General features: G+C 39.5%; 1 protein-coding gene across 1 annotated transcript in view; it reads right to left on the bottom strand.

Annotated features, from left to right (window-relative positions):
• Positions 1 to 6,868: 6,868 nt before the first annotated feature.
• The window catches only part of PTN (pleiotrophin), an 80,055-nt gene continuing 70,544 nt past the window's right edge, over positions 6,869 to 16,379 (bottom strand). Inside the window, exon 5 of the mRNA XM_064654699.1 lies at positions 6,869 to 13,861. Coding sequence (XP_064510769.1) covers positions 13,809 to 13,861 — 53 coding nt within the window. The 3' untranslated portion in view covers positions 6,869 to 13,808. The remainder of the gene's footprint in view (positions 13,862 to 16,379) is intronic.

Raw genomic sequence — 16,379 nt, forward strand, 5'->3', positions numbered from 1 at the left:
TGATGCAGAGCTGGTTTGAGTAGTAGTCTGCCTAATTTTATAAATGCTATTTTGCAAGCCTACCTGACAGACTTTGAAAACAAACTTCTCAGAAAAACATGCTTTCCCTGGCAGGAGGCTACGGTGTGCACTGCAAGCACTAGATACACTTAGGAAGAGACCTTTTTCTGCCATCTCTACAACTTGCCAGGCAAAATCTCCCCCAGACTGTGAACCAAGCTTAAAAGCTTAGTTTTCTTTTGGCTCATTTTCTTTGTCCACTTTGCTGCAAATCTTGCACCTTTCTCATCCAGAGTTTATTCGTAATTTCTTATTTTTTTCCTTTACTCACATAATTCAAACTGACTTTCTGGTGTAGGTAACAGTTGTCCCTTTTGTCACTGGGGTGGAATGACTGTAAATGACCAATCACATCTACAAATTGCCCATTTCTGTTCCCACAACACATCTGAGGTTCAATGACTTTTTTGCAAAGAGAAAGTTGAAGCTGTGTTTTCTAGGAATGTGAGTTTAGGACTTCCTAAATTACATGCTGATTGGCAATACAAAAATTCAGATTCTTATACGCACAATTGTTTCTTTTTCCATGAATATGTATAAAGTGTTTCTGCATGTCTAAAGGCAGTTGTATCTTCTGCTGTACCCATTTCTGGTGGGAATATTTGTATGCTTTTTTCTATGCTTCTTTTTTTCATCTTCAATATCCCTGAAAATCTGGACTCTCTAGTCCTGTCAAGAGATGTACAGAATCCGTTGATTTCACAAGTCAGACTAGGTCAGTTTTGCCCCACTGAGAAGAAGAGCCCAGTCAGCAGGTGATACTGTTCTCAGAGATACAGTAGGAGCTTGGGCTACCTGCACATAGCCCAGGGTGCTTCAGCAAACTTGAGGGATGAGTCCCCTAGTTCAGCACATGTTTTAGCTCCAATGGCTCCAGACTTGATCCCTGGAGGCATTAATTCTCACAGCCTGACCTACTGTATATGCTACAAAAGATATAAGAATGTAATATTGTTTATTTATTTGCCTAGGTTGCTAAAACCATACTCAAAAACTTAAATTTAAATGCAAGCTCAGCTTTTCTCTTCAAAGATGGCATGATTTGGCTTCCATGTCAGGAATCACAGAATCAGCAAATGGTTTGGATTGAAAGGGACCTTAGAGATCATCAAAAATAATTTAGTCATACATTCCCCTGCCATGGGCAGGGACACCTTCCACTAGACCAGGTAGCTCAAAGTCCTGTCCTACCTGGTCTTCAACACTTCCAGGGATGGGGCATCCATAACTTCTGGACAACCTGTTCTAGTGTCTCACCACCCTCTGAGTAAAGAGTTTCTTCCTAACGTTTAATGTAAATCTCTCATTTTTTAGTTTAAAATCACTCCCCCTTGACCTATCTCTATCTGCCCATGTGAAAAGTCACTCTCCCCCTTTTTTATGAGCTTACTAAAAGTACTAAAAGTATGTAGCCAACCCTTCTGCTCTAATTCATGGACTTGGCAGTTCCAGGTTAATGGTTGCACTTGATGATCTAAAAGGTCTTTTCTAACCTCAATGATTCTCTGCTTAATTCTCTTTTTCTGAAGCTCCTTGACAGTGGCCTGACCCTCTGGATCAATAGCACAGCCTGCCAGCTGCAGCCTCAGGCCTCCTCTCCTTGGTGTTCACACCTCCCACCTGGCACTGAGGCACAGAACTAAATATGTGGTTTTGTCCTGGCAGAGGCTCCAGCATGCCAGGCATTTGGCTTAGAACTCCTGTCATTGCAGCTGCTGACATGGATGCAGGGGGAAGGGCGTCAGGCTGGCGACAGCTAACCCGTGGCAAGTGAGGAACTGGGATGTGAATAAGACAGGACTGTGGGTACTGTGACAATTTTGTTTAAGTTTATGTAGCCCCTTTCAGCTGAAGAATTTAAAAGATATTTTTTGTCCAGATCAGCTTTTCACAGAGAAAAGTAGTTAAGATACAAGTTTGAGGTCTCTCGGGAGATGCTGATCGCTCTTCTGGGATGAAGCCCTAAAGCTATCAATGGGAAATGCAAGATAAGGAGTGGTCCTGCAGAGCTATTCCCAAACCATCCCCATTCTTGCTCCATGGCCCCTTCCTGTGCTCACTTGTTTCCAGGAATTACTGGCCTGCTGTTGAGAAATGCGGCTTCGCTCTGGTTCCCAGCACGGTCATGAAAGAAGCGGGGGCATCCACATCCACATATGTATTCACTCGGGGAGACCAGCTTCCCCTCACACCTGCTGTGTGGCACAAAGGACCCTGAGCTCGGTAGGGGGCACGGGCCCAACCTCCCTCCCTGCCTCAGCTGAGGCAAGCAAGTGAACAAAAGCAGGGACTTTCTCTCCCCTCTCCTCAATACCAGTGTCAGAGCCAAGTAGGAGGCAGCTCTCCACTGTCATCTCTCTCCCACTCTCTGGTCCTCCCTCCCATTTGACAAAGGGAGTTTTGCACTGGGACTTCAGACCCAATCACTCTCTGCCACAATCCTTGGCTGCAGCCCACTTCTTTTTTACCTATTGTGGTCCCTGTCTTCCAAGCTGTTAAGATACTTTGTTTTTTAAATTCCTAAACGCTTTTGAGGTGCTGACCTCCAGTGTTGCAGCTTGCTACCTTATTGGAAGAGCAAACTACCAGGCGAAACTTAGGTCAGCCTCATACACTTCATTTCCCTAAGCTCCCTCAGCAGGTAGTAAGGAAAGAGGCCCTTCATGACATCTTTCAGATTTGTTAAATTAGCCCTCTAGTCTGAATCACCTTCTGAATGGACTTGTCATGCTGCATTAACTACAGAAGAAGCCTAAGGACAACCTCTGAGATTAACCTTCAACCCCACACACAGGGGTGGTGGTTACTTAGCACTGACAAACTGCATAAAAGCTTCTGAATCAAAGGTGTTAACTGAGAGTATATTACTAAACTACAGCATAAATCACAATAATGGCTATTACATTGTTGTCATTGCTACTAATAACAACAGTAAATAAAGTCTATTTCAGGATTTAAGATTAGAGTGTTTTTTATCTCCCTTGATGAAGTCCATCTACTACTCTAGAGACCTGTAGCATTAATGCTGCAAAGTAGGAACGTGGCTGCCTTTTCCATTGCCTCCTTACTCTAGGAACTTTCTGTTCTGCCTTTACTGTACCACTTTATTGTGACCCTTACGTTAAGGTTGCAGAGCACTTACTCTTTTGGGGGCAGTAGCTTATTTAGGGAGCTTTCCTGATAAGACAGCAAGTAGCAGTTGTGATAAGACAGGCCCAGTTCAAATTCAGCTACTTACAAAACGTTCTTTATCTGAGGGAGTGAATGTTTTCTCTCTGAGACACTCAGTTACGCAGGCAGTGTGAGGGACCCCTGTCATCAAAGGAGGACAACAGTAAAGGGAACAAATCTGGTAATTCGCTCCCAGCTAAGGATAAATGGAGACCTGGTCTTGCCACCCCTTTTTGCACTGGGAAGTGTCCTGTTGGGTCAGTAGGACTGCATGCAGCACATGAAGCACAGCACCCATGTAAATTGTTACAGGTGAGATATTACATATTTTAGGATCTTTGCACATTATATCATGAGTCTCAAGACATTTTTCCAGGCTGAAAATGGGCCACTTCACACTCAAAATATAACCAAAATCACATCCTGAATTCAACATAAATCTTTTTACTATATCTCGCCAAAAGATAAGAGGGGAAATCTTTTGCTTTCCTTGCAGCCAGTTCCAGCAACTGCCCAGGTAATCTGGCCTTTGGGACAGGATACTTCAGCACCCCAGTTTGGGTTCTTTCTTGTGTCTTTTTCTGATATATGTACCTAGGGTTTTGCTGTGTTAATCTTTATGTGAAGGATTCTACTCCAACCTTTCAAAATCACCTCTCTCCAACATTTCTTCCCAAATCTTCTAGCCCCACAGAAGTTTAAAGACTATTTGCAACAGCAACTCCGTTCAATTGCATGTGTCTTTCCAGGTTATTCTAGCTCTGCAGTGTGAGGCCTAAGCCCAAGCAGAGAGTAAAAGAAAGGAAGAAAGAAAGCAAGAGAGGAAGAAAGGAAAAGAAAGGAAGGGGGAAAGGTCAATAGGGATAATATTGCACTTTGGCCACTACCTCCACCATAAATGCTTTGAGGAAAAAGTGGGAGTTCGTCCATTCTTGCAGCTGGAGATTCCTTTTGCATCAAGCACATCCCCAGGCAGACACTTTGTCTGAGTCCCACTGTGTACCCTGGAGCAACACAAACAACAAAACAACCACCCTGCACTTGACTGAGGCTGAGTATCTAGGTTCCACGAGCATCTGTGCAAAATATAAAATTAATTTAATAAAAAAGCTAAAGCTTTTCAAGCAGAAAAATCCCCACGTAATTAGATGGGTGCAGAACTCTTATTGTGAACAGTGAATTTTTAAGTTGTACATGAGGGGAAAAAATCAAAACAAAATAACAGTTCCTCTCTCAAAATGCAGTAGTATGCAGGTTAATTATGATTATGGAAAGATTTTTGCCTTTAGTCCACCCCCAACATACAACACTTTACTTTTACTCTGCCTCTAGGACTTCCGATAACAAACACTGGGGAACTGCTAAATTTCTATCAATTAATTGAAATATTTATTTTATTTTTTTTAATAAGGATTCTTTCTTGTGGTTTTGGTCTTGCAAGGCTTTATCTTCTGAACAGGAAAAAAGACAGTCACTGACCTTTTCAGATGAAAATTTTCATCTTTTGCTCCTGTAGTAGAAATGGTGCAAAGCAGCAAATAAAAAGTGTAACTAAGAAAACAGAGACTGAATAAGTACAAATAAAAAACATTCTTTGACAATGGAGGCAATAATTTCACTGTTGATTGTTTAGCAAGAAAGCCTTCTGTAACTCAGTGTACCCAGAAAGGATGGGGATATTTTTCTGTGAAAGATACTTTGTGTGTGTTTGTACGTATGTTTATACTTAATGTCAAATCTCATTTGACTGCAAATGTAATGATCTTTCTTCAAAAATGCTCCCAGCAAAGGTTTTATAACAGACTTCTATTTTACTACAGGATCACAGATTTTTTTCTTCCATTTGTGTTTCACTAGAGACAATTAGCACAGGCTAAGAAAAACCAAGAGATGATCTCATGTTGGTGACTTCCCATATCACTGTAAAAGATGATAATGGACAAAAAACTGGATTACTACTTTGTGAGAATGCTTTATCTTGAACATGAGGAGTTCATTTTGCAAATTCTCTGTTCTCAGTGCCAATCAGGTGTTGCTCCATCATCTGCAAACCAAGGAATGAAGTGAGCGTGTCTCCGTGTCTGTGCAAATGTGACTATCATGCACTGAAGTATTAACTACAAGTCTACTCTGTGCAAGGCCAGAAGGATAATGAAGTACCAACAGGCTTTTAACTTCAGCTGCAGTACTGCAGTACCCCATATGAGCTCTGGGGCCTTAAAGTTCTCAAAGGGACTTTGCACTTCTAGTGGTTACTTTCATACAGACATCTCTCCCCACTCACCTCTGGAGGTCCTCCTTGCATCCTTAGACACACTTAATTAACCACCACTCCCAGAAGTTTGGAGCACAAAGTGATAGCAGAGCTTGAAGTTCTGTCCATTCACATACTCCATAAATAACAAAAAAAAGAAGCCATGTAAAGAGAGAGATGGCCTTCCCAGAACGTAATCCATGAAAGCAACCCACCAGAAAAGAGCTGACATAAAAGCTCTTTTCCAGGCCTGTTTATAGCTCAGTCAGCATTTGGGGACAGAGGTAAGAAGGATAAGAGAAATCAGAGAACTCTGTTCCCCGCATGATGGAGATCAAGGAAGCTAAGCATGACTTGAGACAATCCTCAGGCAGCTCAGGCTTGCTGATGAGATCAGGTATCTCACATGGAAATACAAGAGTATCTTAAAACTCTCTCATTACTCAGTAGCCTAAAAAATGTAACTAACTGCCAAGTAGCATATTAAAAAGGAATTAAAGTTTTTCTTCTGTAATTAAACAATATGAGTGCTTGATCTCCTTTTCAAGGATAGGATTCAGGTTGCTGAGTCCATTAGTGCTTTGAAGAATGTACCGTCAGTTTTCATACCTTTTAATACTCCATTTTCTTCCAAACAATTTCAGAAGCCTGTATAAATCTCCTAGTCTTGTAAACCATATGAAGCATCTTCCTCTTTTGGCAGTGAGTGATAGAATGGTTTGTATGGAGTAATTAATTATTCTAACATTTAAACTAATACTTGGACAAGAGACAGAATCTGGAAAAGCATCTGGAAAAGAAACTACATTTAGGAAAAAGGGACAATGAAGGAAAAAAAAGAAAGGAGAAAAAATTAACGTTACAATGACCACTACCTGAATTTCTGCATAATTCTATTTAGTTCATTAACATAATGTAACTTCTTTGTTCTACTCTTGAGTCTTAATCATCTCTCAGAAAACACATACACACTCATTAAAGTCACTGTTAAAGTAAAACAGCTGAGCATGACAGGGCTGGGAATAAGGTTTTCCCAATGCTTAGCTGATAATTGTTTAAAAAAATCAAACTTTTTCTCTGCAACCCATCATTGTGTCAGTATTACACAGACTGAAATAACTGTATACTGAAACAGAACTGAAAAGTGTCAGGAAGTTGAGACAGAATTTAATATGCATAAACCAAAGAGATATTTTCTGCTAGAATCATTTTCTGGAAGATTTCTTTCTACAGACTAAAACTTTTTCTGAATTCACAAGGTTGTTTCTGTGACGAACAACACCTACAGCTGATGAAAATTAGTACAATAAAGAAATATTAAGAACTTGGAATTAACTCAAGAAATTCCAGAAACAGTTTTCACAAACAAATGAGAACACCATGTGTCTCTGTATTAGTTTATTTAATTCTTTATCGCCACTAAGAGCAAGTAAATTATGTTGATACAATTGGTAAACATATACATTCGCTAGAGCCCCCCACAATCCCACAGAGCTAAAGGAAACATTAAGGGATGTTACAGGATTAATGCTTTCATTCTACAATATGGATATATGGCTTTCATACAAGTTTTAAAAAATTGAAAAGGTAACACACTGCTAGCTTACAAAATCAATATACAAACTGGAAAAAAAAAAAGGAAGAGGAACAGGAAAAAGAAAGTAACCCATGAGAAGATATCATATAGCACTGGTTTAATAGATATATACAGAATTAGAAATCCATTGAACATGATGTTCAGGCTTTAATTTGTTATTTTTGACTTTCATTCCTTCTTTCAGTTTAACACTCAAGCTACAAGTATTAAGATAGTTTCTGTCTTACTTTGATTTTTCCATCTTTTTTTACCCACTTTCCTCAGGTTTTATTGGCAGAGAAAAAGGCTTTTTCTGCCTGGGTTTCTATCACACCTAACTGAAGCAGTTCGTCCACTTTGAAGCTTTGAACAAAACTCTTCCATCTACTTGGTGTGACAGAAGAGAACATCACTGTGATAGTAAGTCCTTTGGGCCATTTCACTGGCATGTGTTTTGCATTTTCCTTGGACACAGCTATCCTTAAACTGATGTGCTGGCAAGTGGGAAGAAATCTAACTCTTCATCGTACTTTTGTATCCTCCTTTAAATAATGACACAGGACAAAAAGCTCTTTCCTTTCAACCATAGCATGAAAATGTGGCAGCACTAGTTGTGATTCACATTTGGAGTTATGCATGCACTTTTCTACAGTTTTACTTTCCCATATATGGATATATATAATATATGCAGTATGTATACATGTGCATTTAGAAAGCTGCTGTGTCTGGTGCTGACATCTTCATTAGGTGGCTTCTAGCTCCAAGTTGCAGCAGTACTAGCCTGCCTCTGCTTCACATCTCCTCAGCAACCACAACACATTCTGGATTTTCACAGCCATTTCCTTCAGCTGTAAAAGTCTGGATGAACTACATAATTATAATATGGGAAGTGCAATGAATGACCTAATGAGAAAAGTTAAATAATGTCTTGTTGCCAGGTAGATTAGGGTGAGGGAATTCAAAGTCAATTAATTCAGTAGAATTAATTGACTGAAATTGGCTGTAGGTAAAACAGCCCTGCAGAGACTATCCATTTTCCTAGCTTTTCATCACTGAATTCAGGGTTAAATGTTTTGTACAGTCTTTAACTTTCAATGACCTTCTGAAATGGGAATACTTGTGAGCCTCTGCTTTATCTCATCAGTAAATCCATCCATTGAACACATGCATTCAGTTTTGTTGTATGTTTTGGTTGTTACTGTGTTTTTTCTAAGAAAGGAATAAAATCTGCAGGAACAGATTTTTCATACACAACTCACTCAAGCAGAGTTATTTAAAGGCTAGGAGATACCTACTGAGTTTTTTAGACATCTGGGATTCCAAGACACTCCATATTTAAATGGCAAATGGCAGAAAGGGCTAAAGGGTGGTAGAGCCCCACCAATGAGACAACAATAGTTGAATACAGTTGAATTCCCATGTTTTCTTTGAAAGATCTCACTTCTGCTCAGGTCAGAGTGGTGAGCCCACAAGACAGATGGACATTTTTGAAGAGTAGCAGAAAGGGACCATTAGAAAAATGAGTAGATTTCAGCATTGTTTAGTTTTGGTCCAAAACCAAAGTTTGATGCTGCTACGAACAAGACTAACTTCACCTTCTCCAAATGCAAACACCCATGGGTGGATGAAGCTCTCTCCTTGCTCTACTTTGCTCAGGCAAGTCTTTCACTACCCCTGAAACTCTATGCACCATGCCTCTTCCCTTTAAACTAATGATAAAAGAGGACAGAGGTAAAGGAAGCAGCTTCTTGCCACTATTTATCTAGCTAAGACACTTTTCTTTTGAGGGCAGACACTCCTGAATCAGTGTCTCTAATTTTTGAGATGATCATTTGGTCGTTTCTGTCCCCTAGGAAACCTTGCCCAGGTTGGACTATGACAAAGGTTTTACCAGCAATCCACCCTCCCAGTGAATCCAGGGAATCTCTCAGCTCATTCTCATACTTCCTTGTTTACTGTCATCATCTGATTAACAAATTGCCACTGTGTCTTTTAATCTTAGGACATGTTTGGTGGTACCTGATGGTATGGGCTTCCTGGGCCTGTTGTGCAACAATCCAGGAAGAAATGGAGAAAATAGCCTCAGGGATGAGGAAAGATCAGCAACATCCACAGAAGCTTAACTGAGAGGTAGAATGCCTTAGCAGAATTGACAGAAAACCTATAAATGCTATCAAAATTACAGATGAGTGGGGGAAGGCTGGAAACAGGTATAATCTGTCTCTGCAAAGGAGAGAACTCAATCACAAGTCCACAGGAATGCTGTCCTGGAGAATTGAAATAGATTGAATACAAGATACTTCCTATGCACTCTTCCCCTTCTTATAAGAATTTGGGAGATATGAAAGGCTATCTGTGTCATGTCAAAATGGTGTACCTCATCAATATTTTGTTTTAGAAAAGTGGTGAATTTACATTGTTAATGTTGTTGCAGCTCCTAGAATGAGAGAAAATCAGGTTGGTTTTTGTCCCACCCTCAACATTGACATTAGCCTCAGAAAGCTCAGAAGTTTTCATCATATGTTAAGGAATTTCATTAAACAAGCAGGAAATGTTTGTCTTCAGATGCTCCCTGCTAGCAGCATTATTAGATTCAGGGGGTTTATAGGCCTGTTTTCATAAACAGTCTTCATCAGTATTCAGTTCCTCTTAGTTCATCCTAATGCTCCATTGTTTTACTTGAACTGTCCACTGCCACGTGCCAAGTGGTGAAGGATATACACCAGAGTTAAAGAAGGATGTTATATTTTCTCCTATCAATGTCAGCATACCTTGCACTCCTAAATGGAAAATATAGACATACTATTGTCTCCTTTGACTTTGCCTCTTTCTTTGAGGTTGGAGTGGGACTTTGCTTCTCTGTAACACTATACATTTGATTAGTTTTCATTAAGGCACAAATCAAGGAAAGCATAAAAACAAATGTGCCAACCAGTAATTCTGCTTTCTGTACTTAAAGAGCATGCAAAAGAAACTTGTATAAAATGCTCCTGACTTTATATCTGTCTCTTCTTGACAGTCTCCAACACTGTCTGTTGATACATTTTATAATTATTATTCTTTCATTTCTTCTAATTTTTTCTCCTTTGAAAAACAGTTCAGCCCAGAATGTCATTATGGAATTAGAAGATGAGAATCACTAAATTACAATTTAGTATCTACCCACATGTACAAATGTTTTCCCTTCCTGGAGCCTAGCCCTGCACTTCTGCTGCACTCAATAGACTGTTAAATAAGCCAGGCTGACAAGCAATGATTCTCTTTCACTATGGGCACTTCTGCCAGAAGACATGTCAAAGTCAGAAAATGTCCCAATGCTCAAATACAGTTTTGAGTCAAGATATAGGCAGGCCTAACTGCATACAAGCATTGCCTTGGCCTATGTAGAGAAAGAGAAAGGAAATATATCCAAATATACCCTAAGTTTAAACTTGCTAGAATCCAGAGTCTGGATACAGATTCATCCTTTGCTGATGTTCAGCAATTCAACCCGCTTTTTCCAAGAGATTTGAGTGCTCAGAAAAAGGCTGTCATTTGGGGGATTTCTATCACCTCCCCGTACTATATTATAGCTGTAGCATATGAAGATGTAAACCACTTCTTGAGAGGGACATTCATGAAACAAGCTTCTGTCAGTTAAACTAGTAAGCTATACATCTAAGCTAAGTCATTTGCCATTGTAACAGGATAGCACCACGAGGGTAAACACACATTTCATCTGAAGTAGCCGCTCCCACAGCACTATCAGAGAAGCTTGCCCTCCCAAAGGACGGAGAGGGTAGAAGATTAGAAAGCAAATAAGGAGAAATTTCAGCATGACTGAAGTAGAAACTGAGCAATATGGGTGGGAAGAGGTTTTGTCCAAATATTTGCCTTTTGCTTTGTTGATAATGTCACTAGTGAAACAATGGCCCCATGTAGGTACCAAGCACCTACTTTCAGAGCTGACCTGACTGACCTATTCAGTCTTCCTCCGTGTTCTGCCACGAATTACTTTTACCATCTCCTGCATAGCTAGAGTTTCCACTGAATTTCTTGTGCTGGTTTATTGGAAATTTTCTTAATTTAAAGTTTATAAACTTTAACTCCAAGTGCTGTCAACAATAAGATGCCAATAGAGATCCAAACATATGTGGATGAGTAGTACATAGGAAATGTTCTCCTATTTCACACCCTTTGCTACCAGGACTGCTGCATTTTCTTCTGGTCCTAACATGGTATTTTTTGTTTTGTTTCTTTGTTTTCTGTAAACTCTCTCCATGAAGGCCCTATATCACCATAGGAACTTGACTGGCCTCCTTCAAAAACTATTAGGAATGTTCCTTTAACAAGCCAGATGGGCAGTTAAACAAAAGGGCCATAAGGCATCAGAGGGAACACAGGGGAACTTTTCTTCTTACTCACAAAGTTGGAAATCAGAAGTCACATCTAAGATTTTGACTAAAGGATAGTCAAAGTGTTGGTCTCAGCATCATTCCAAATTCCTGCCAGCTCCCTATGAAACATGGACTAGATTAACCAGTGTAAGACAATGGTGCAACAGTGTTTGCACTCAAAGCTGAACCACTTTAAGTGAACTGATGCAGCATTTAGACAGACAAACCTTTGGTGAGTGAAAAAGTTTCTTTCTCCCTTTGCTTTCAATCAGACCTACCATCCCACTAGTTTAAATCTGAGGCACAAGCACAGGTAGACCTGATTAGACCATGAACAAACCAAATAGCACCCAGAACCATCTAAATATGAGCCTTTGCGATTTTAGATTTGGTCATTGCACATCCACCACGTGTGGGGGACATTTTTTAACTGCACCTGGGGCTCAGGTATGTCTAACAGCATAGTCAAATTAACAAGGACATCGACACAGACTGCAAGACACACCCAGGGAATCTGGGAGATAATTGTGAGGCTAGTCTACCTTAAGCTATGTGCAGCCTTGGCTAGCTGGCTTCAGAAGTGTTTGGGAACATCTACAGAAGGACTTGCCTCACCGTGAGTCTGCATCAGCCGTACCCTCCACATGAGAAAAAAGAGGGCAAGCTCTGCAATTGTTATAAAGTTCTTGCATAGAAAACAGTAGTGATGTTAGTCTGGACAAAGACTCTCTGCTTGTCTACAAGCTAATCCCAAGAGAGCCCTGTGATTTACTCAGACATAACACACCCTGCTGCAGCTTTGCTGAAGTCAGTGGGTACCATGCAGGAGTACAAGGGAGACTATTCCTCTTGAGCAGCAGGCAAGCCTGCAGCCTACACAAGTAGCAAAGCTTATTTCTTGCTGTTGAATTTAAAGATTTAGAATTTAGAAGCAATGATTTTGAACTTAGTTTGGGTACTGAAATCCCTTAGGTTTCATCTAAAAATTTTGGTCTGCTGGTTGTCAGCTTCTTAAACAACCCTTTAGCTTGGGACAGACCAGTGCTTTTCCAGGTTTTTTTCTACTTTGTGACTTTTCTCAGGACTCAGAATCATTTAGATTAGGTAAAACTGAGCAAACTGAAAACGAGCTGGCTATATTTTTTTCTTTTCTCCCCCACCCCCTGCAGACTATTTAATAAAAAATCCCAACTACTGTTATGTTGACTGAGTTTTTCCAGGGTCTTTTTGCTTATGTAAAAATGAAAGAAAGCAAAAGGTACTGCTTTTGTATTTCCTTTCTGTTTTACTAATAGAGAAACAAAATTTCATTTCATTCCTATTTGTTTCAAGTCCCACAAATTGTCCCTTTTTGATCAAAAATATGAACTACCCCTGGCAGTTTCTAAAGAGATTTCTTCTGTTATTTCCCACCAGACATACTATTTTTCAACCAGCTATAATTAAAATAAACAGGAAGATTGCCACTGATAAAAAAGGGAGCTGGGTCAGGCAGAATCACAACAATTTCAACTAGATCTTTTATGAAAAGGTTATTCTCCCTTCTGGCAAAATAAACAAATAAAATAAAGCATTTTTCAGCTCTTATAGGTAAAACAGAGGACACTACCTCAACACTGACATGTTAAAAAATGGAAAGTTTTGCTATTATTCCACTTGGAAAAATCATTGCTAGAAAATAATGAAAACTTAGGACTCTTCTACGTCCAGCCATTGAAATATTTCAGATTTACTGCCAACATCCAAAATATGGCCAAGGAAAGGAGTGTTACTGGGTTTTATCAGCAAATGGTGACATCTTGGAATGAACGTTCACCACAAATCCAAGAAAATTTTGTATTTGTAAATACTAAACAAAATGCCCCCATCCTTCCCTTAAACAAACAATTTCATAGAGTTATCTAGATGTAATCAGAAATTAAGAAACAAGCCTCAGGTTTTTTTAGATATAAGGTCCCAGTCTTAAATATAAATGCATCCAGCCAGAGTCCTGTATTCATACTGGCTTCAGCAGAGCTCTACACGGGCTCAGGTTCTGCTTGCATGGACTAATTACCAGATTGAGACCTATGGCAAGACTTGAAAAAAAAAATATTTTAAAAAGGTCTACATTGTTCAATATACAATAGAAATAATTTTCTAAATGAGTTTGGAGTCTTAATTACAGGCCTCTAAAAGTTGATGTTAGGGTTATACATTAAAAATACTAAAGTAATAAAAAAAGGATTTTTTTTTTCTGTGTTTGCTTGTTTCCTTCTATGGTACCATTAAGCTATAAATAATTTTAGGATAAAATGCCTAGGTATAAATGAAACTGTTAACTGATCATGTTTGCTGATGTCCCTTTCTCAAATTGCCCAAGTTGACTCCATTAATCCAGCATCTTCTCTTGTTTCTTGCCTTCCTTTTTCTTCTTCTTGGATTCTGTCAAGATAACAATAACAATACAAAAATTAGTGTCTAGCAGGCACAGTAATAAGTTTTATTTAATACTTCTGAGAGTTCCCTTTTTTTTTCTTCATGCACATAAAAATTGTTTCCTCATTTTGAACAAAGAAAGGGAAAAGAGAAGGAAAAGGAGAAAAAAAGAGGAAAGCACTAGAGAAGGCACTAGAGAAGGTGTAAAGGGGATTCTGTGTCCCTTTCAGAACCCTTCCTATCTGAGTGGCTGACCCTGCTTGGCATGCAAAGCATTGTCTCAGAAACTTGCTTCGAAAATAAGAAAACAGCAGGCATCTCCTGGAGAAACCAGGTCATGGCTCAGTGGAGAGCTGGAAGAAAGCTTTGCACACACTACCCACACACATACCCTTCCCTTGCTTCCTCTCTGTCTCATTGTTAGTCTTTGGCTGTCTCTGAATATGAGAGCAACTCCAGAGCATGGTGAGAAAGCTCACTTGTTTCTTCAGCTCCTCCACTGCCAACCCTTCCCCTTTTGTCTGGGACAAACATCTACATACTCTCAAGAGGAAAACGAAGCTTGGCCTGGAGTCATTAGAGCATGGTCTGTCCACACAGCTGGTACTGATAGGATGAGGAAGGGACTAAGGATCACCTGCCTCTCTGATTAATTTGGGAACAATAAGGGAACAATATGAATGTACTAGTGAAAATTTATATATTATATTACCATCTGCAATAACATTCACTGCACTCTAGGGTAGTGTGGTATTCTACAGGTAAAGCAAATTCACAAAGGCATCTAAAAAATTAATATGAATTAAGAGGATTGGGTGCTCTTGTGTCACATGTCACCTTGTAATGGGGAAAATAACAGTTCTCACTGGGAGCATGAATAAATCCTTGTGGATTCCAGCACAAAAACCAACATAGCAGGTGCCACGGAGAGACAGCAAATGAGTTTAAGGTGGTATTGTTCTTTGTGAATGTGATTCTTTTCTCTCTGAACCATTTGCATAACACAGATAGTCTAGTAAACATCAGTTCTGGTAAAACCAACTTATTTTTATTAAAGCCAAGGGAACTACACCAACATCTTTCAGCTACGGATAGGGCCAGGAACCTTCAACAGAAGGCAAATTTAGGTTGTCACATTTCTCTGATGGTTATTTTTCTTGTTTGCCAGTGTTTCAAACCAACAATTTTTCTTCACCTTTTTCAACAAGACAAAAATTTTTTCCAATAATCCTTTAGTCAAAGCAATATAAAATACTTCTTTAGTGTTTAGTCGTATAATCTCTCTAAAATCTCTTTCCCTTAAAAACTTTGCTTAACATTTAAGGGGATAATAATTTAAAAGAAGTAATTTCTTTTCATTTGAAAATGAACAATTTTTCCCCTCCTGCCTTTGTATGTGTCTGTGTGTGTGCTTGCATGTGTGTATGAGCATCTGCAGTCTGGAGCCATTCACAGAATCTGATGCTATTTTACAACCTGTCACTCGAAAAAGCCATTTTTCATTAAGTTAATACCTAATTTGCTTTCAGCTAAAGCTTTTTTTCCCCTGCAAATTTCCTGTATCCTCCTGAACCTCTTTTACCTACATCCTCCACTTCCTCTCATTTTGCCTCTGTATCACTTACCCTTCTGTATTCTGTAATGATTGTGCTCTCTTTCATGCTCTCTACCGCCCCACATCACCACTTTCTCAGCACTCGAATCTGTAAAATCTATTTAGACCCAGCACAAGTGTAAGCATACTATGCAGACTTCAACCAAATTTACTAAAATGAGACGTGTAAATGCAGACAGGACCCTACTGAAGAGTATGTGGAGTTCATGGAAGGGATGAAGCGACCACTAGGAGAAGGCTTTGATCTGGAGTCATGTGATCACATCAGGTCCCCATACTCATAACTCCTTCCAAATTATCCTTGTGATAAATTGCACATCATCCAAACTGCCAAACTCATCTACCTACAAAGACAAGTGACTGTGCTTTGTGCCTCAGCAGGGTAAAACTGTCATGTGCCAGATGTAATTCCTCCATCATTAAAGGTACTGGCACCACCACAGAATTGTCTTTCAGGCAGGTAAACTGGACTGATGAAAAGCATATTTGCTATGTGAAATGACACACACACACAGAGGTGCAACAACATAAAAAAAAAAAAAAAAAGGAAGAAATCTGCTCAAAAAATAATTCCCAGTCCTTAGGCTCTTTTAAAAATCATAACACAGACACCAATAACCATGTACTGACCTATGAAGATGTTAATGTTCATATGCTTATGCGCAAGTCTGCTCACAGCTACACTGCCTGTTTTGATTATGATCACGCTACAGACAATGGTCCACAGCAAACAAAGTATAAAGTTGCATTAAGATGCACTTTGCTCATGTTTCTTCATTGCTTAGGCCTACTCTTTATATTTGGGTCATTCAGGCTTTTATTGTCCTCATCTCTCTTTACCATATGCGACTATTTCAACTTCTATGGCATACTATCAGGTCAGCTCACACAGCCACACTGGGAACAACA

Source organism: Pseudopipra pipra, chromosome 5, assembly GCF_036250125.1.
Source record: "Pseudopipra pipra isolate bDixPip1 chromosome 5, bDixPip1.hap1, whole genome shotgun sequence".
NCBI classification, from domain to species: domain Eukaryota; kingdom Metazoa; phylum Chordata; class Aves; order Passeriformes; family Pipridae; genus Pseudopipra; species Pseudopipra pipra.